Source organism: Moschus berezovskii, chromosome X, assembly GCF_049115385.1.
Source record: "Moschus berezovskii isolate FMDL1 chromosome X, NW_MosBer_1.0, whole genome shotgun sequence".
In the NCBI taxonomy this organism is placed as follows: Eukaryota; Metazoa; Chordata; class Mammalia; order Artiodactyla; family Moschidae; genus Moschus; species Moschus berezovskii.
Genome location: NC_142488.1, coordinates 139,780,012 through 139,801,194, shown reverse-complemented (window position 1 = coordinate 139,801,194; position 21,183 = coordinate 139,780,012). Strand labels below are relative to the sequence as shown.

The following is a 21,183-nucleotide window of genomic DNA, read 5'->3' as shown; positions in this document are numbered from 1 at the left end:
GGAGTGGGGGTGGAGAAAAGGGAACCTTCCTATACTGTTGGTGGGAATGTAAATTGGTACAGCCACTAAGTATGTGTGCCTATGTGCTAAGTTGCTTCAGTCGTCTCTGACTCTTTATAACACTAAGGACTATAGCCTAGTCTATAGGCTCCACTGTTCATGGGGATTCTCCAGGCAAGAATACTGGAGTGGGTGGCCATTTCCTTCTCTAAGGGATCTTCCTGACCCAGGGATTGGACCCACATCTCCTGTAGCTCCTGCATCGCAGGCAGGTTCTTTACTGCAGAGTCCCCCTGGGAGCTGGGAAAACAGTATGAAGGTGCCTTCAGTTCAGTTCAGTTCAGTCGCTCAGTCGTGTCCGACTCTTTGCGACCCCATGAATCGCAGCATGCCAGGCCTCCCTGTCCATCACCAACTCCCGGGGTTCACTCAAACTCATGTCCATCGAGTCAGTGATGCCATCCAGCCATCTCATTCTCTGTCATCCCCTTCTCCTCCTGCCCCCAATCCCTGCCAGCATCAGAGTCTTTTCCAGTGAGTCAACTCTTCCCATGAGGTGGCCAAAGTATTGGAGCTTCAGCTTTAGCATCAGTCCTTCCAATGAACAGCCAGGACTGATCTCCTTTAGAATGGACTGGTTGGATCTCCTTGCAGTCCAAGGGACTCTCAAGAGTCTTATCCAGCACCATAGTTCAAAAGCATCAATTCTTCGGCACTCAGCTTTCTTCACAGTCCAACTCTCACATCCATACATGACCATTGGAAAAACCATAGCCTTGACTAGACGGACCTTGGATGGCAAAGTAATGTCTCTGCTTTTCAATATGCTATCAAGGTTGGTCATAACTTTCCTTCCAAGGAGTAAGCATCTTTTAATTTCAGGGCTGCAATCAGAATCCGCAGTGATTTGGGAGCCCCCCAAAATAAAGTCTGACAATGTTTCCACTGTTTCCCCATTTATTTCCCATGAAGTGATGGGACCAGATGCCATGATCTTAGTTTTCTGAATATTGAGCTTCAAGCCAAACTTTTCACTCTCCTTTTTCACTTTCATCAAGAGGCTTCTTAGTTCCTCTTCACTTTCTGCCATAAGGGTGGTGTCATCTGCATATCTGAGGTTATTGATATTTCTCCCGGCAATCTTGATTTCAGCTTGTGCTTCTTCCAGCCCAGCGTTCCTCATGATGTACTCTGCATATAAGTTAAATAAACAAGGTGACAATATACAGCCTTGACGTACTCCTTTTCCTATTTGGAACCAGTCTGTTGTTCCATGTCCAGTTCTAACTGCTGCTTCCTGACCTGCATACAGGCTTCTCGAGAGGCACTTCAGGTGGTCTATGATTCCCATCTCTTTCAGAATTTTCCACAGTTTGTTATGATCCCCACAGTCAAAGGCTTTGGCATAGTCAATAAAGCAGAAATAGATGTTTTTCTGGAACTGTCTTGCTTTTTCCATGATCCAGCAGATGTTGGCAATTTGATCTCTGGTTCCTCTGCCTTTTCTAAAACCAGCTTGAACATCTGGAAGTTCATGGTTCATGTATTGCTGTATGGCTTGGAGAATTTTGAGCATGACTTTACTAGCATGTGAGATGAGTGCAATTGTGAGGTAGTTTGAGCATTCTTTGGCATTGCCATTCTTTGGGATTGGAATGAAGACTGACCTTTTCCAGTCCTGTGGCCACTGCTTAGTTTTCCAAATTTGCTGGCATATTTAGTGCAGCACTTTCACAGAATCATCGATTTGAAAAAGCTCAATTGGAATTCCATCACCTCCACTAGCTTTGTTCATAGTGATGCTCTCTAAGGCCCACTTGACTTCATATTCCAGGATGTCAGTGATCACACCATCATGATTATCTTGGTCGTGAAGATCTTTTTTGTATAGTTCTTCTGTGTATTCTTGGCACCTGTTCTTAATATCTTCTGCTTCTGTTAGATCCATACTATTTCTGTTCTTTATCGATCCCATCTTTGCATAAATGTTCCCTTGATATCTCTAATTTTCTTGAAGAAATCTCTTGTCTTTCCTATTCTGTTGTTTTCCTCTATTTCGTTGTATTGATTGCTGAGGAAGGCTTTCTTATCTCTCCTTGCTATTCTTTGGAACTCTGCATTCAGATGCTTATATCTTTCCTTTTCTCCTTTGCTTTTCGCTTCTCTTCTTTTCACAGCTATTTGTAAGGCCTCCTCAGACAGCCATTTTGCTTTTTTGCATTTCTTTTCCATGGGGATGGTCTTTGTTCCTGTCTCCTGTACAATGTCATGAACCTCCATCCATAGTTCATCAGGCACTCTATCTATCAGATCTAGTCCCTTAAATCTATTTCTCACTTCCACTGTATAATCATAAGGGATTTGATTTAGGTCATATCTGAATGGTCTAGTGGTTTTCCCTACTTTCTTCAATTTAAGTCTGAATTTGGCAATAAGGAGTTCATGATTTGAGCCACAGTCAGCTCCTGGTCTTGTTTTTGCTAACTGTATAGAACTTCTCTATCTTTGGCTTTAAAAACCTATAAACACAGCTACCATATGACCCAGCAATACCACTCCTGAGCATATATACTGAGAAAACTCTAATTCAAAAAGATACATGTACCCCAATGTTCACAGCAGCGCTATCTACAAGAGCTAAGACATGGAAGCAAACCTAAATTCCCATTGACAGATGAATGGATAAAAAATATGTGGTGTCTATATGTACAATGGAATATTCAGTCAGTTCAGTTCAGTTCAGTCACTCAGTCATGTCCGAATCTTTGCAACCCCACAGGCTGCCGTACACCAGGCCTCCCTGTCCATCACCAACTCCTGGAGTTTACTCAAACTCATGTCCATTGAGTTGGTGATGCCATCCAACCATCTCACCCTCTGTCGTTCCCTTCTCCTCCTGCCCCGAATCCCTCCCAGCATCAGGGTCTTTTCCAATGAGTCTGTTCTTTGCATCAGCTGGCCAAAGTACTGGAGTTTCAGCTTCAGCATCAGTTCTTCCAATGAATATCCAGGACTGATTTCCTTTAGGATGGACTGGTTGGATCTCCTTGCAGTCCACTCAGCAATAAAAATGTTCCTAATCCTTGATTCAAGAATTCCACTTCTAGAATTTTTTCCTCTAGGAAAAAAAGCCAGGCCTGCATAATACTGCTTGCTGAAGTTCTATTTACAATGCTGAATAATGGAAACCCGAAGCAGGAGACTTGGGTTCAGTCCCTGGGTGTGGAAGATCCCCTTGAGAAGGAAGGGAATGGCTACCCATTTCAGTGTTCTTGCCTGGAGGATCCCATGGACAGAGGAGCCTAGCAGGCTATATATAGTCCATGGGGTCGCAAAGTGTTGGACATGACTGAGGGACTAAAAACAACCATGTTAGGAGCATGACATAGTAATGTATATATGTGCTTAGCCATGTCTAACTCTTTGTGGCCTCATGGAATGCAGCCTGCCAGGCTCCTCTGCCATGGAATTCTTCAGACAAGAATACTGGAGTGGACTGCCATTCCCTTCTCCAAAGGATCTTCCCATCCCAGGTATCAAACCTGCATCTCTTGTGTCTCCTGCATTAGCAGGTGGATTCCTTGCCACTAGCACCACTTGGGAAGCCCGAATCTACATATTAATATATTGTTTTCTAATTAATGTTGCATGTATGCTGCTCTAAAATTTAAATATCTGTGTGTGTGTGTGCTTAGTCGTTCAGTCATTTCCAACTCTTTGCGACCCTATGGACTATAGCCTGCCAGCGTCCTCAGTCCATGAGATTCTCCAGGCAAGGACATTGTAGTGAGCTGCTATTTCTTCTTCTAGGAGATCTTTGCTACCCAGGGATTGAACCTGGGTTTCCTGTGTCTCCTTGCATTGGCAGACTGATTCTTTACCATTGAGCCACTTGGGAATCCCCAATATGTATATATTACATGTGTATTACATATACATGCATATGAAAAAGAGAAAGTGTTAGTCGCTCAGTCATGTTCAATTCTTTGTGACCCCATGGACTCTAGCCCACTAGGATCCTCTGTTCATGGGATTCTCCAGGCAAGAATACTGGTGTGGATTGCCATTCCCTTCTCCAGGGGATCTTCATGACTCAGAAATCCACCAGGGAAGCCCATGCATGCATATATGCTCACACATATAGGTATGTATATATATGTGTGTGTGTGTTACATGCATATTATATATACAGGGGGCTTCCCTGGTAACTCAGACAGTTCCCTGGTAACTCAACCTGCAATGCAGGAGATCTGGGCTCAGTGCCTGGGTTGGGAAGATCCCCTAGAGGAGGGCATGGCAATCCACTCCAGTATTCTTGCCTGGAAAATCCCCATGGACAGAGGAGCCTGGTGGGCTAAAGTCCAGAGGGTCTCCAAGAGTTGGACACCACTGAAGTGACTTACCATGCATGCATATCTATATCTATAATGGAGTACTATTCAGTCATGAGAAAGAAAGAAATCCTGCCATTTGTGACAACATTGATGGACTTTGACAGCATGATGCTAAGTGAAATAAGACAAAGAAAGACAAATACCACACAGTATTGCTTATATGTGGAATCTGAACGATAAAAAGTCAAACTCATGAAAAACAGAATAAAAGAGTGGTTGTCAGGGGCTGGGGCTGGGGCAATAGGGAGACGCAAAAGGGCACAAACTTTCAGCTATTAAGGTGAATAAGGTGTGAGGATCTAATGTAAAACATGGTGACTACAGTTGATAACACTACTATATCACTGAGATTTGCTAAGAGAATAGAACTTTCTCACCAAAAAATAGAAAACCACAGAGATAAATATTTGAGGTATGAATGTGTTAATTGACTTGATGGTGGGAGTCTTTTCAAAATAAATATGGACATCAAATGATTGTGATGAATATACACTTTAAATTTCTCATATTTTTATATGTCATACCTCACTAAAGCTGAGATAAAATTAAATTTGAAAGGAAAAAATAGGATGCGTAAATTGTTTTTAGAGGAACAGGACAGGAGGAAACTGGGAAGTGATGGAAATGTTTATGGCATAGATTGCTGTGATGGTTCCATGGGTATATACTAAGCCCTAAACTCATCAAGTTGTATACATTAAATATGGACTGCTTTCAATGTGTCAATAAAATGGTTTAAAATTTTTTGCTTAAATAACTGAATATAGTAATGACCACACCAAAAAGTTATATCCTGAGGCAATATTGTCATAGAATAAAATTCCCTATGTATGCAGAATGGAATTGGAGGGGATAGACTTCTACAGTTGGATTTCTTCCTAATATCCTTCCCTTTTGGAGGACAAGAACTCAAGTCTTCAGATCCTTTCATTGAACACTGTGTACTCAGGCAATGGCTCCCTGACATTTCTGAACATTCACTGTGACCAGGGTCAGTGGGTCAAATGGAATGATGAGACATTGAGTTCATTCCTTATATTTAGTATCTCAGTTTCACATAGGGGGGCACCCCAGGTGGCTCAGTGATAAAGAATCTGCCTGCCAGTGCAGGAGACACAGGAGACGTGAGTTCAATCGCTGGGTCAGGAAGATCCCCTGGAGAAGGGAATGGTAACCCACTTCAATATTCTTGCCTGGAAAATCCCATGGACTGTTGGGCTACTGTCCATGGTGTCGCAAAAAGTTGGACACAACTGAGCGACTAAGCACCTAGCATCAGTTTCATATATGCTACTTGCTTTCCAAAACTGTAACTTCCAAGAACAGACATCGTGCAAAGCTGTCACAAGATCTAATCAGCCAGAAAGCGAGGAAGCTTTCACCACAGAACATTTGTTTCACTGATTTTATATTTAAAATTCAAAATTATACTTTCAGTCACTGTCCCCAGGCAGGTTTGAATACTATTCAGACATGGTGAGTAAGTACTCAGATTCACTAATATCAAGATAACATAGGGAAATAAGTCAATTTTTTATTGTTTTCTTTTTTATTTCCAATAGTTCTTTAGTAATTATAAAGGACACAAATAACCACTATCACATGAAATGTTAACATCCCAAAGGCATCAAACTCCAAAGACTCACACTTCACCAGCTAAGAGGCAAACATAGGTAACTCTTTCATACGCGATCCCAGTTCAAGATACATGGCACAATGAGGAGAGGCATTTACTGTACTCATCTAACTGTTCTTGCTGTCTGCCAACTTTAGTCAGCTCTGTTCTTTGGTCAAGGCATCTCTATTTGAATGGTGTATAAAACCATATAAACCATATGGTATGTTATATAAACCATATAAAACACAGCTAACCTTTTGTGCTAAGTACTTCACAAGGTTTATTCTGTGTAATCCTTACTGATCCTCTAAGGTAGGTGCTATTATTATCCCCATTTTACAGATAATAAAAATGAGACTCAGGGCAATTAAGTATCTTGCCCACAGGAGTATGACACAGCCCCTGGATGTAAATGCAGGCTGTTATACTCCAAAGCCTAACGTATTCTAATCCTCTTACACTGCTCCTCACTGATACAGGCCCACTCTTTCAATATTTTGTCAACCCCAGTACCTCAAACTTTTAAATAATCACTAATCATAAACCTTACGTTGAGTCAATATTCCAACTTCAGCTGTTTTGCTTTACTAATTTTGCTTGAAGGAACAAAGGGCTCAGATGACCAAAGGCATGTTTGTTTCAGGGAAAGTATTTTGGAATTCCAAGCAAAATTTAAGAAATGTCCCATAAAATGGCTTGGTAGACAGAAGCGGACAGAGAGATGGATATATACATCCATACACACACACTATGTGAGCTATGTATATATACACACACATACACTATGTGAGCTTCCCTTGTGGCTCAGATGGTAAAGAATTTACCTACAATGAAGGAGACCCAAGTTTGACCCCTGGGTCAGGAAGATCCCCTGGAGAAAGAAATGGCAATCCACTCCAGTACTCTTGCCTGGAGAATTCCACGGACAGAAGAGCGTGGCAGGCTACAGTCCATGGGGTCACAAAGAGTATGATATTATATATTATTTATAAAATATAAATTAATAATATATAATATTTTATATATAATCACCAATATAATAATTGATATCTATATAATTAATAATATATATAAGTATTATTTTACATAAACATATACCCATGAATATAAATATATACATGGACATTTCACTATATGATATTTTTAACAATGCTTACATGTTTTGGATACTGTTGTTAGAAAATTCTAAATACTTCCTTTGCCTAAAAAATAAGATGCTGTCACTGTGGTATTGTGATCTTACTTCAGACTATCTGCAGATGTGCAATGACCTCTTCTGTCTTTTATGTTTTCTGTCAAGAAATTTGGCCCATAGAGTCAAAAATTAAACAACATGCAATTCCAGCTCACTGTAGAAGGTGTCACCCCCATCAGTTTGTGATTTAGTGTAACTTGAACAGGAACCGCTCAGCTATTTTGTTAAGGAACAAATACCCTGGGATCCACAGCTGGGAGGTCAGACCCAAGGCTCTGATTAACATAGATTGGGAAAAACAGAAATGTTTTTCTGTAACTAAATATCATAATTAAGCACAGACAAGATTAAGCCTTGAACTGCCTCAGCATCACAATGATTTCCAAATAGAAGTGAAAAAAGTAGTTTCAGTCATGAGCAATACAGGAGTAAATATATAACATGGAAAGAAGTGATTGAACATAAGAGTTTCTGGTGTGAGTGCAGCTAAAACGAGAACCTGATTCCAAGATGGAAAGCGATCAGGAAGTTTCAAATATTAATCTATCCCCTCAACTCAACTTGCTCTGACAACTGCAAAAACGTAATCACCACTACAATCAACATGAAAAACCCCATCTAAAAGCTTGAACCAAATCAGCATGTCCATGTCTTCATCGGATTTAGCCATAGCCCATAAAGATGCTATGGGGACAGCCCTATTACTTACTTCATCATAATTCTTTGTATATTTCTCTTAGCCCTCCAAATAGATTATGATTTCTAGGGTGAGGGGGGACAGGGGTTAACATATTATTCCTCCTGTATTCCTTAATGTTACATTTAAATTGAACAGTTTCTCAGTAGGAAACAACAGGGCCTTTACTCATGAGAAGTTACCACTTTTAAGCACTTTTACACAACCGCTTCAACAATTGGCTAATGATTCCCTCAACAATGATAACCAATACACTAAGGCTGAATAGATTTTCTAACAGGACTCGATCCTACTGGTTCTGGGAAAGGAAATGGGGGAGGGGCAGAGCAGAAAGAAGGGTCAAAGTTGACTCATTCCATTAGTTGGCATCAAGAAATGTCAGATGTTTGAATCCATACAAGGAGCCCATAAACAGCCCTTGGATTCTCAAGGCAAACAAATAAATCTTCTCCCCCTCCCCTGCCCTTTTTTCCCTCCTTTTCCCACCACCACAACAATTGATATTTTGTGATTTTCAGTCGCTTCAGAGATAAACCTCAATTTTTTAGGGTGTTACCTTGAGGGGTAGGAGAGGTTTAAAACCCAGAAAATAAGATCAAGAATATTCTGGTCCCGAGAATGCTACAATGAAACTCCTTCCGAGATCTCCAGGGGTTTTGATTTTACAATGGCTATTTCTAAAGAACGGGTATACATATGAGGGCAATTCTCAGGTCAAGGGCATGATCCTGATGGTCTTTGCTACAGGGAGATTTATAAAGAAAAAAAAACCCAGATACCAGCTCTCATTTCCCAGAAAAGAAAAAATACGTTTTAGAGATCTGGAAAGCTAAATCAATTCCCCAAATTTCCTTAGGACTCTAAGAAGCCAAGCACAATTATTGGTAATTAAATGTTGAATTAATGCTTATTAAAGTTAGCTTATAAGATTAATAGAGATAAAAAAGTCTTAATGGTATGGCTGCTAGTGTGTATGGCATATTATATGTAGGATAATGAGGGCTCGTATAATCAATGTGTATTGTACATTAGTTCTCTTTTACAGGATTTGGAAGATCAGTTGACTAGGTCCAGTGATTTTGGAAGCTTACAGCTGTGCTTTCTGCTTTCCTGGTCTACTCTTGATCGCAACCCTGATTGATTGAAAGGGAAGATCTTGACCAGAAACAGAAGGCCCGTATCACATTGTTCCTTCAGGTGCAAAAGAAAGAAAAAAAAAAGCATTTGGTAAAATACGGGGCCATTTTGGAGTTCACATTATGTACATTTTAGCTAACATTTAGGAAGATTGGAAGATGATGACTTCTCCAGAAAGAGTGTGAAAGATATTTGAAAGTCTGAAGTGGCAGACCAGGTAGGAATGGCTTCCATGGAATTTAGAGCAAACTGTCAACATGGTGTCAGCGATCTAGGAAAAAAATTTTCAGTTCAGGGCATTGTATAGACCCTCAGAGTCCACTAGCTGCTGCTGCTGCTAAGTCACTTCAGTCGTGTCCGACTCTGTGTGACCCCATAGACGGCAGCCCACCAGGCTCCCCCGTCCCTGGGATTCTCCAGGCAAGAACACTGGAGTGGGTTGCCATTTCCTTCTCCAATGTGTGAAAGTGAAAAGTGAAAGTGAAGTCACTCAGTCGTGTCCGACCTTTAGCGACCCCATGGACTGCAGCCTACCAGGGTCCTCCATCCATGGGATTTTCTAGGCAATAGTACTGGAGTGGCTTGCCATTGCCTTCTCCATCCACTAGCTATCCAAGTCATAATCAACAACGACAAGGGGACCTCTGCCACCTGGTAAACCATCGGCACTCCAGGAAACCAAAACATACACAGCACTGTCTTCTCTCAAAAGACCAATGTTGATGCTTTGCCAACCAAAGAAATCAGAAAAGCTATCACAGAAAGAAAAAATGTCAGACTAATGAGATAAATAAAGATGTGCCACAGCATATAACACCAGATGCATATGTGACAAAATCAGCTGGGCCCTGCGACTGGGAGGTGGCTTCCTAAGTCCATTTAGGTTATTGACTCAAAAGTTTCCTCCAGCAATATATAATTGTGCATACAATTTACCCCACAGTGTATAATTTTCTGAGTCAAAACACAAACTTAAAAATAGCCACAGAACTCTCAGAGCAGTTACAATTCTTGGATTCTTTTGAAGAATTTAAACTAGCATTATCAACACTCGGGGCAGTTATTTTTGTAAAACAAGAAATAAAGGACATGTTTCATGACTTCCAGACAAGGAAAAAAAGAAGATTATGCATATTATAAAACTGTGGACTTGAATGATTCTGGTAGAGTTTAATTTCATCCTATTTCATCCCCCACAGACCAACAGCTATGGCACCACATCACCCCCCAGGTCTTAGCGCTGAAAAAGAAGAAGTGAGCCTTACTAATGACTGCTCAAGCGCTCCCGACTCTGGCCTTTGCATCTGGGCACAGGGGGTGAGGTGTCCTGGGAAAGGAGAAGCATCGGCTGCGACGGGACTCTGGGAGGAGAGAGGGGATTTGAATGTTGTTAAAAGGTACAGTTTTTAAGAAATGGAGTCGATGTCTACAAATCCTCTTCTTAATGAAGAAATCATTGAGAAGTTCTTGGCAGAATGTCAAATCCTGCATTTAAGAAGACAATTAAAATGGTATAATGCAAAAACTATAATTAGAAACATATCTGTGCAAGTAACACACTACTTTTCTTCTCTGCCATTAAAAGAAAAACAGGAATTTTTGCCAATGGTCATTAGGGTCTTCACCAGATAATGTTGCCTTATTGAAGAGATGGTTTTAGTTGCCACAGAGGTTAAATTAAAAAACAGCAAATGCCCCAAAAGGGCTATGTCCTTACATCACTGTTTAAATTTTCACATAGCATAATTAAATCAGGGGCGGGCTTTGGCTCGTTCAATACTAATGTGACCATGACATTCTCTCCCTTGAAATACAGTTTCTTTTTTTAATTGGGATGCTATTCAGGAATAAAACTAGATGTGCAAACTCCATAGTTGTTAAACGAGTCATTTGATCCCCCAGTGGTTTGACTCAATTGCCCCCTTCAGCCTGCCTTCTTCACTCTACCCCTTTCCCCTACTCTCTTCCTTCTACCTATAAACACTGAGAAAGCTCATCGTTGGTCCAAGGAATCATACTGAGTACTGGACATATGGAGATCGATGCACAGTCTAGCAATGGATAAAGGCTAGAACTCACAAAGTCCATATAATAACTCATTGGCTCTGTTGTATTTGGAAGGCGGCTATGAATTAGTGAAGAAGAAGGAGTGAGAAAAGTAGGACCTGGAGAGTGAACAAACAGGTCATGGCAGAATCCAAGAGGCCTCGTTAAGAAGGTGAGGGCTGTCTATGTCACAATTATTTAGACATGTGGCCACCTAAAACAAGATGGTGGCTTCTGTATTCAGAAGCTTCTGTGTCCACTGGTACCCACATACACAATGATGCTCAAGTCACACACGCTGTATCCCAGAGCTGGCTCAGTAACTTCTCATGCTCTAATGTGCCTTCTCCTAGAGGAAAGCTGACCTGGCCACACACTGTCTGCCATGGTCAGTAGGGCATATTAGAGCTGTGCAGAAATGCACCATGAGTCTAGGAATCTCAGTATCACACTCTCACATTCCCGGGGCAATTTTATTTGACAAATACCCTGAGAGCATAGAGGGAAAGATCTCGCTCTTACATATATCACAATGCAGTTAATGAATTAGCTGTTCAGAAGAGTCGGACATGACTGGGCGACGGAACAACCATAACAGGATGGGGGAAAGGAACCAAATGGCTATCCAGCTAATTTATTAGCTGCACAGCACTTCAAATCCAGCACTGTGAACTGGCCACATGTGACCAAAGCAAGTCGGTAACTACATCAAAAATGTTGGTGAGACTAGCAGTTCTGTACAGAATCTGGCTGTTTCCTTGAAATATTAGGCAACAGTGCTAGCGCAGAATATTAAACCTGTCTGTGCTGTAAACATGATATCTTTATGTACTTTCAATTATGATCTGTAAACACTTGAGAATTGGGAAATATGCATAAATTGTTATACTCGGTTCATAGAATGAAAATTAATCCTGTAAATGCTTGCCATCAAAAGAGGAGTCAAGGGTATGCTGCTTTATGGGGGCAGATTGATATACAGATATCTCCAGTTCAAGTTGCTCAAGTCTCTCAGAGAGATGAGACACGGACATTAAGAATCTGAAAAAAATATATATGTATGTGAATGTGTGTGTCTATATATATACACACACATTCACATACATATATATTCACATACATATATATATATATAGACACACATACATATATATTCACATACATATATATATATATAGACACACACATATAGTATAACTGAATCACTTTGCTGTACATTGAAACTAACACAATATAATAAATCAACAATATTTCAATTAAATAAATAAACAAATAAAAGAATAACAAGGCAGGTTGTGACATGTGGCCTAATAGTGAGAGCTAATAACAGAAACAGACAGAAACAGAAAAAACAGTTACCATTTGCTAAGTGCTTATTGTGTGCAAGGTACTGGGCTCAGTCCTCTACCTCCATTATCTCATTTTTATTGTTGCAAAACCTCTATGAGGCACTCATTATTTCTAGTTTGCAACTGGGAAAAGTATGACTTAGAGATGTCCATTGCCCTTCCCAATGTGATACTTTGTACAACCCAGATTTAAATCCTAATCTGGTACAAGCAGAAGACAACTGGAAGTGCAAGAAGGGAGTCTGGGAGAGATGGCACAGGTCAACTACCTGGTTAAGAGAATTGACACACTGGGAATGAATAAATCTTATGGCTGAGTTTGCTCATGGTCAAAACACTGAAATGATCCCCCAGGCTGGGGCAAAGAAAGACCCTGGATGACAGATGGGAAGGGGAGATGAGAACAAGCAACATACAATGTCAAGGAAAGAGTTCTCGAAAAAAGGGTGGGAAATGTTCTCCCCTCAAAAAAGAGAATCGAGAAAGATGAGATAACAGAAGGGATCACTCTGAATGAATATTAGAGGTGTGAGATCCAGCACTGTGGTGAAGAAAGTGCCCACAATGTAAGAAGGCGAGGTGACAGGAGTGAAAGGAGGAAACAAAAAGATTTTGGCTCAGATTCCATATCAGTATATTAATTGCTACACTCTTAATCACTTAACCTTCTCAAGCATCAGTTTTCTCATCTGTAAAACGGGCTTCAATGCCAGCTACCTTGTAGACACTGTGAGAAAATGAGGAAGGAAAGTGTGCTGCATGGGGTTGTAGAGCATTGGGTCTGGGTTCATGGCAAGTGGGGTCGCAGTGCCAGCTTGGTCACTCCCACCCATGTGGTCTTGGGCCATTCCTCAGACGCTCCAGGTTTTATAAAGTAACTAGCCTGCCCAAAGTAGGTGCTCAAGGATTGTGGAACAGATGTCAGTATAATTATTAATGAAATTAAAATCTGCAATTAAACTAAAGTCTACTCTCAAAAAAGGTCAACAAAATATGCAATAAAAACAGACTTGTCAAGCAACATAAATTTCACTACCTTGAACAATTTTCAAGCAGCAGAATGATTACTTTGTGCATAATCTCAAACATGGAAGGCCAATACACATGCAATTCTATTTAGGAGAACAGGAAAATGAAGATGTATTTGTGGCTGAACTTTGGGCTGGGGTTTCCCCTTTTAAAATTCTATGAAGCACAGCTTTTACAGTTCCTCTGAAAATTAGAACAAAAATGGGAGAAACTTTTCCCAAGCCTAAAGGATATTATTCTTGGCAATAAAGAATCATGAAATTAATGAGCTGTCTACTAAAGATCTACCATTAAAAATGTATATAAGAAAACCGGTCTATGCAAACTCCATTCCCTCCACTTGTAAACGCTATCCTGGGAGTTAAACTCAGCACTTAGGAAAGTTCCATTAACTGTTGCAAACTGCCCAGATCTCAGTCAACGGTGAAAGAGGCATTTGTTCTCCCCTCCCCCACCACCAGCCTCCAATGGGAAATGCGCTTTCCCAGAAACGTCCACCGCTGTCTCCAAACAGGGTCCCAAGTAGACCCTGTTTGCTGACTGGGATGCTCCCTGACCCCCCTCCCAAGCCCCCTCCCTCTCCCAGGCACAGCACCCATCCTCTGCAAAGGATGGATGGGGGCCCATACTATTAGGCCCCACTCACTGCTTAGACTGGAAAATGAGGAAATGCTAATGAAATTGCTTTATGGGCTGACATTCATGGATGGCAGAAAGGGACGTTTTGGAATGAGTCCAGGATTTGCTCTTCGGGAGAATTTCAGCTCGCGGCCAAAGCTAGGTGGCCAAGTGCACACGTGGGCACACCCATGCCCGCAGGCACAGTCCATAAAGGTCACCAAGCACTTGTTAACCTTGAAGGGAAAAGAGAAACCTCAGGACTTCCCCCCAACAGCACTCTAAGCCTCTTGTAAATCATATTCATATTCATACACTTAAGCATTAATTTACATACTTAATTTCTGACAGGCTGACAACTGCAGCCCTTCTCCCCCTCAGTGTAAAGCGAGAAGTAAATTGTTATTCAGTGTATCCGTTACAGTGGTAGTGGCACTAACTGTATTTTATATAATGTGCTATCTGCACAAAGGCAGATAAGAATTTGATTTAACATCCAATTAAAAGCCGTCATTGAAAAATTACTTCAAATAAGCCTTTTATTTTCTTTAATCAGTCTTCAATTCAAGCCTTCCTTGGACCTACTGAACCAAGCATCAGGACTCATGAATTTTGATTAAAAAATTTGAGCCCATTTCTAACTTAAGCAGATTTTTTTTGTTGCACTGTTTGATAGAAATTTAATAAATCTATGAATCCTAGCCAACATCATTTATCATCTTTTTTTCCGCAAGACTGGCCTATTATACCTAGGCAGTAAATTATGAGGGAACCAGCAAACCAAAACTTTTCAGCCCGTTACTGAAGAAGAGATATAATCACTTGCATTGAACCATATAATTATAGTAGAATATGAAGCTCTGAAACATTAGGTCCTGTTTTGAATATGTAATGTCCATGATTTGAAAGCCTAAAAGATTTCTAGCTGATCTAATATAACTCAGTTTAGCATCATAATAAAGTATTGGTTGTTGATAAAAGTAACAGCAAGAAAACAACAACAACAACAACAAAAACCCTGCAAACAACAAAATATTCCCAGGCAGAAATATTTGGGATGTGACCCTGGGCTGTGAAAGGCAAATAGAAAACCAAAACCCTTCAACTTCATGCTTTATAGTTCATGTCTTATATATAAAGGTTCAAACTGTGTCCCTTTCCCTGGCTCTCTGAGCTAACAGATTGATTTTTGGCATATATGCTCAAGGTTGTATTTGCATCCTTCATAGAGTTTTAGTGGACTTAATGTATATTCAAAAATTACTAAAATTATATATATATATATATATATATATATATATATATATATATATATATATATATAAACCTTCTTCTGTGAATCAGGAACTACACTTGGCCTTAAGATACAGCAATAAACAAGATAGGCAATTCCAAAAAGTGGCACCTGGGACTTCTGTGGTGTTTCAGTGGTTAAAACTCTGTATTTCCACTGCAGTGGGCACAGGTTTGATCCCTCTTGAGAAACTAAGGTTCCACATACTATGTGGTGTGGCAAAAAAAAAAAAAAAGCAACACACACAAGTGACACCTATAACGCGTGGTAAGTAGTTTGTGAGGATACCAGCAAGTCAAGGATCAAGGGAGACTTCCTTTCAAGTGTCATTTCAGCTAGGTCTTGAAGGGTGAGCAGGAGTTCGTGAGGAACAGCCTACTTTCCTGCCAACATAAGTTTTCTTGATACCTTTGTCTCTGCATGTGAATCACAAAGGCTTTATGCAGAACCACAGGATCACAGTGAAATATGTACTTGGACGAGCTTTGTATTTTTCCAAGTGGAAGTCGCTCAGTCGGGTCCAACTCTTTGTGACTCCACGGACTGTAGTCCATAGAATTCTCCAGGCCAGAATACTGGAGTGGATAGCCTTTCACTTCTCCAGGGAATCTTCCCAACTCAGAGATCGAACCCAGGTCTCCTGCATTGCAGGGAGATTCTTTACCAACTGAGCTATCAGGGAAGCTTTTTCTAACAGAAATAATCAAATGTCTAAAGCTTCTCTTGCGTCCAGGAAACCCACCCCACTCTGTCTGCCTCTCTGCCAACATACCAATGACTACACAGGCTGAATTTACTTCTTTCTAAACTCAGCCGATCCTTTCACATTTCTGTGCTTTGGTACAATCTATTTCTACCTACTAGGACATCATTCCCAACCAATGTCTACCAGTGAGTTGGCCCTCAGTCTTCAAGAAGCAAATCCAGTCTGAGAAACCATCCCTGATGGCAGAGTCCCTCATTGCTTGAGTTCCCACAGCATCCTGGCCATTTCTCTGTTAGAGGGCATGGTATTGCCATGGCTTATTTACTTGTCTGTCTTCTACATGAGACAGAAGATATCAGGGAATGCAGAACGAATGAATGAATGAAGTAAATCGATAAAATGCCTTAAACCTCTTACTATGCTGTTTGTATATCAGTGGTAATTCCTTTGTAGAAGGGAAAACACCAGCCTAAATCCTTTAGGCAGGGGTTTAATGTGCTCCAACAGATAAATGGCATTGATCCTTTCAGCAAAACCAACACTTGGATTGATACAATGAAAGTAAGAGAAGGGATTCTGTCTGGCTTTGCAACCTGTGTTCTCTTATTCATCTTCCAAAACACTCTGAGTATAAAGGAAGGCGAATGATGCTATGAAATATTCATTTTTTAAAGGCTTGAGAGAGAAAAGGTTAGTCCATAGCTGAGTGAAAACTAAGCGGCATCTTATAAACATGAGCAGGTATCCAAAGGAGAAAAAGAATTTTCAATGAAAAACCTAGCTGGGATTCAAGATTAATGAAGAATAGACACAGAGAGAAGACTACGCTCCTTGTCTGCCTGTAGCACCATCACACACTACTAACAAAGCAGCCACTTCTACTGATATTTCTTCACTTTTAGTTTTGGCTACTATTATTTTACGTTGACAAATGACATGGTGCATGTTTTTTTTTTTTTTTTCCTGCCAATAAAACAGTTTGACTGTCAGCTTATATCTACTGGCTCTTAGTGCACATATAGGCTGGCTATAGTCCATGGGGTCCTGAAGAGTCAGACATAACTTAGCAACTGACCAACAGCAACAACTGTCACAGACACTGCAGGCCTCAGGATTTAGAGAGACGAGAACAGTAAACATAAGAGTCATACAAAGGCACTGGTGCAGGAAGTCTGGGTTAAGTTTCAAAATACTTTTAAAAACATTTGCCAAAGTCTTTGTTTCATTTTAACCAATGGATATTTCACGTAAAATAAAGTCGATATGTTGCTGATCCATTTTAAATTAACTCATCAAAATGTTGCTTTGCAAGAAGCCAAGAAGCACTTGACTTCTAGAATAAATCCAGGGCAGGGGAGGGAGGGTGGTCCATGGAGCAAGTGGTGAGTGGACAGTAGAAAATGTCTTCCACTTCCCCATATCTGCTTATGGAACATCAGATGCTCACATGTGGTCAGTCATTCACTGTCTGGAACACGATAGATGGATAACAAATTTAGAACTTGTAGGTCTGGGGAGATCAGTTAGTCCAAATCTTCAGACAGTCCAACATCTTATTTGTTTATTTTTTGGCAGTGCCATGTGGCATATGGGATCTTAGTTACCTGACCAGTGATCGAACCTGTACCTCTGTTGTTGGAAGCATGGAGACTTAATCATTGGACCATCAGGGAAATCCCAAGACACTCCAATGTTTTAGAGAGGAAGGCACAGACAGGAAATGACTGCTCCAAGGTCAAAGAGTGATGAGAAACATGCCAACATGGGAAACCTAGGAGTGCTGACCATTAGTTGATCTATAATACAAAAGGACATTGATAAAGGAATATTTACCAGAGCAATAATCTGCCAAGAGCCCATTTAAGTAAAGCAGGGAGTTGGGCACAAAAATCACCCTTTGTCATGCCACATAGAGACAGCTTGGGAAATCCTAGCTTGTCTTTTATTTATTTAGCTGAAGTCCTACATGTTAAAGGATCCAGAATCTTCTTTGAATCCTCCCTTTACCAGTGAGGGGCACTCCTACTTTACAGATAAGAAACCAGAAGTTGATCATGACAAGTGTGGGGGTAAAAAGGGAAGCCAAGCCAGCTTAAAGCCAAACGGCTATAGAGACTCCCCCTCCATATCTTTCTTCTTTGGACCTGATGCAAAAATAAAAAGGAAACATTAAGGTGACTCTTCCATACAACGAAAACTTTTTTTTGTAAATATTCAGAAGTGCTTAGAACATTAGCAAATGCCATGTTTCCATTGGAGCACTGTTACCTTGCAAAGGGGTGGCACATGCTAGGAGAAAGGCACTGAGAGCTTCAAGTGATAATTCTGAAGCAATCAGATGACATGGGATAACGTTCATGATACTACTTTGCTGCTGCTAAGTTGCTTCAGTCGTGTCCGACTCTGTGTGACCCCATAGACGGAAGCCCACCAGGCTCCCCTGTCCCTGGGATTCTCCAGGCAAGAACACTGGAGTGGGTTGCCATTTCCTTCTCCAATGTGTGAAAGTGGAAAGTGAAAAGTGAAAGTGAAGTCGCTCAGTCATGTCCGACCCTTAGCGACCCCACGGACTGCAGCCCACCAGGCTCCTCCATCCATGGGATTTTCTAGGCAACAGTACTGGAGTGGCTTGTCATTGCCTTCTCCGTGACACTACTTTAAGAGGAGCTAAACAAGCTGCAAAGCTGATTGCAATGAAAATCCCAATTCTTGTCTCCTAGATGCACATATATGAACAAATAAGCCACCAAGTCAATATTTCTAGGTGGTGATATTATGCCTTAACTTTGTTTTCATCTATATACCTTGTATACATGCAGAGTACTTAACATTATATAATAATAAAGTTTTATCAGGAAAAACAGGTAAGACACTTGGTTACAAGCCAAGTTCTAGCCATAACCCCACCTCTTACTGGATTTCTTTTTTTTTTTTTTTTCTTACTAGATTTCTTAGGCTGTTTCTATACAGAAATCCCAGTAAAGTGAAAAGAATGTAATGAAACCACACATTTACAGATTTCTTTCTATAAATTTCTTATGAACACGTTTGCTTATGCTTCTACACCCTCTTTTAAAAGTCTTTCAAACTAATCCATTCTCTATTTAGAGGCTCAGGTGGCTCATCTATTAAAGAATCTGCTTGCAATGTAGAAGACCTGGGTTCAATCCCTGGATTGGGGAGATCCCCTGGAGAAGGGAAAGGCTATCCACTCCAGTAGTCCATTTGGTCACAAAGAGTCAGACACAAATGAGCAAATTTCACTTCAACTCTTTTAAAAGTCTTTCAAACTAATCCATTCTATATTTAGTAGGTTTTTTTTTTCATTCTTTGCCACGATGCCACACCCTTAATCACTTAGGAATCTACTTGTGATAGAAACCATTTAAGGACTCCATTTTCAATCATATAATTAATATGCCCTCCTGTGATCCCCAAAGTCCTTTTTATACATCACATTAGAACTTCTACCTTTTCTACATGGGTATATCCTCAGTGTTCTTTGTTGTTGGGTGAGTAGATCTGTTTAGGAGAAAAAAGAACTCAGGGGCCTCCAGTAAAATGCAGAGAGCATAAAGAGGAAGAAAAGAGGAAATTCATCATGTGCACCCCCCTGTCACATTCACAAACACACCCAAACCTCTCCCACAGTTCAAAGGGTCATTATGAATGTAAGTTTTTATTGTTTAACAAGACACGGAGAGTGAAACATCCACACACAGGAAAACACTGCCAGGTATTCATATGTATTTTATCACAGAAGTCTTGAAGTTAATACATTGGAACATATGGAGCTACAGTCTTGATTGCAACTCATGTGCACAAAAAGAAATGCATCATCTCTGATGGACTGCATTCATTTCTTTAAATAAGCAGAAAGAAGGTGGAGATATTGGAAAAAAATAATATTCTAATATGTACCAACCATTTGACCTCTTTAAAAAATGATAAACTTTATGACAGGGCCACTATATGATTTAGTCATGTTCCACCCCCAGTGTAGTGTTACTGCGTTTTAACAAAATGCAAGACAGAATTAAATAAAAAACACAGACTGTATTAAAATTCCAAAGAGCTAAATGCAGGACTGAAAGGCAGAATAACTAAAGAAAGGACAGTTAGGTACAAAAATAGCCAAAGAGCCTCAAATAGAACTGGGTATCAGACAATCTTAGATAATATTTTTGTTCTCATTCTTGAAGGAATAATTATTTTACCAGCTCTTTGGTTTTTCTTTCCATCAAAGATACCACACTAATGCTTTCTTTAATGCCTAAGATGCATGTGGATCCACACAAGTCAATTGCTCTGATCTGTCCAGTCACGGCAGAATTCAACAGTCTATTATTTTCTGAACCTCCCCCTAAAGAGTTTGGGTGATCTAATTTGACCTGGAGCCACACACTGAGATTTTTTTCAGAGTCAGGTTCTAGTGCTCTCACTTGCTTGCTCTGTGACTTTGGAAGAAATAACCATCTCCTATTGTGGATCCTGAAAGATGATGCTGTGAAAGTGCTGCACTCAATATGCCAGCAAATTTGGAAAACTCAGCAGTGGCCACAGGACTGGATAAGGTCAGTCTTCATCCAAATCCCAAAGAAAGGCAATGCCAAAGAATGCTCAAACTACCACACAATTGCACTCAACTCACTCGCTAGCAAAGTCATGCTCAAAATTCTCCAAGCCAGGCTTCAGCAATACGTGAACCATGAATTTCCAGATGTTCAAGCTGGTTTTAGAAAAGGCAGAGGAAACGGAGATCAAATTGCCAACATCCACTGGACCATCGAAATAACAAGAGAGTTCCAGAAAAACATCTATTTCTGCTTTATTGACTATGCCAAAACCTTTGACTGTGTGGATCACAATAAACTGTGGAAAATTCTGAAAGAGATGGGAATCCCAGACCACTTGACCTGCCTCTTGAGAAACCTGTATATAGATCAGGAAGCAACAGTTAGAACTGGACATGGAACAACAGACTGGTTCCAAATAGGAAAAGGAGTATGTCAAGGCTGTATATTGTCACCCTGCTTATTTAACTTATATGCAGAGTACATCATGAGGAACACTGGGCTGGAAGAAGCACAAGCTGGAATC

General features: G+C 40.4%; 1 protein-coding gene across 5 annotated transcripts in view; it reads right to left on the bottom strand.

The window, feature by feature from the left end:
• The window catches only part of AFF2 (ALF transcription elongation factor 2), a 577,381-nt gene that overhangs the window by 272,678 nt on the left and 283,520 nt on the right, over positions 1 to 21,183 (bottom strand). For 2 of the 5 annotated variants that reach the window (XM_055438072.2, XM_055438073.2), the window contains exon 4: positions 10,307 to 10,402. The exons of the other annotated variants lie outside the window; for them this stretch is intronic. In XM_055438072.2, the coding sequence (XP_055294047.2) occupies positions 10,307 to 10,402 (96 nt within the window). The remainder of the gene's footprint in view (positions 1 to 10,306; positions 10,403 to 21,183) is intronic. 5 annotated transcript variants of the gene reach the window in all.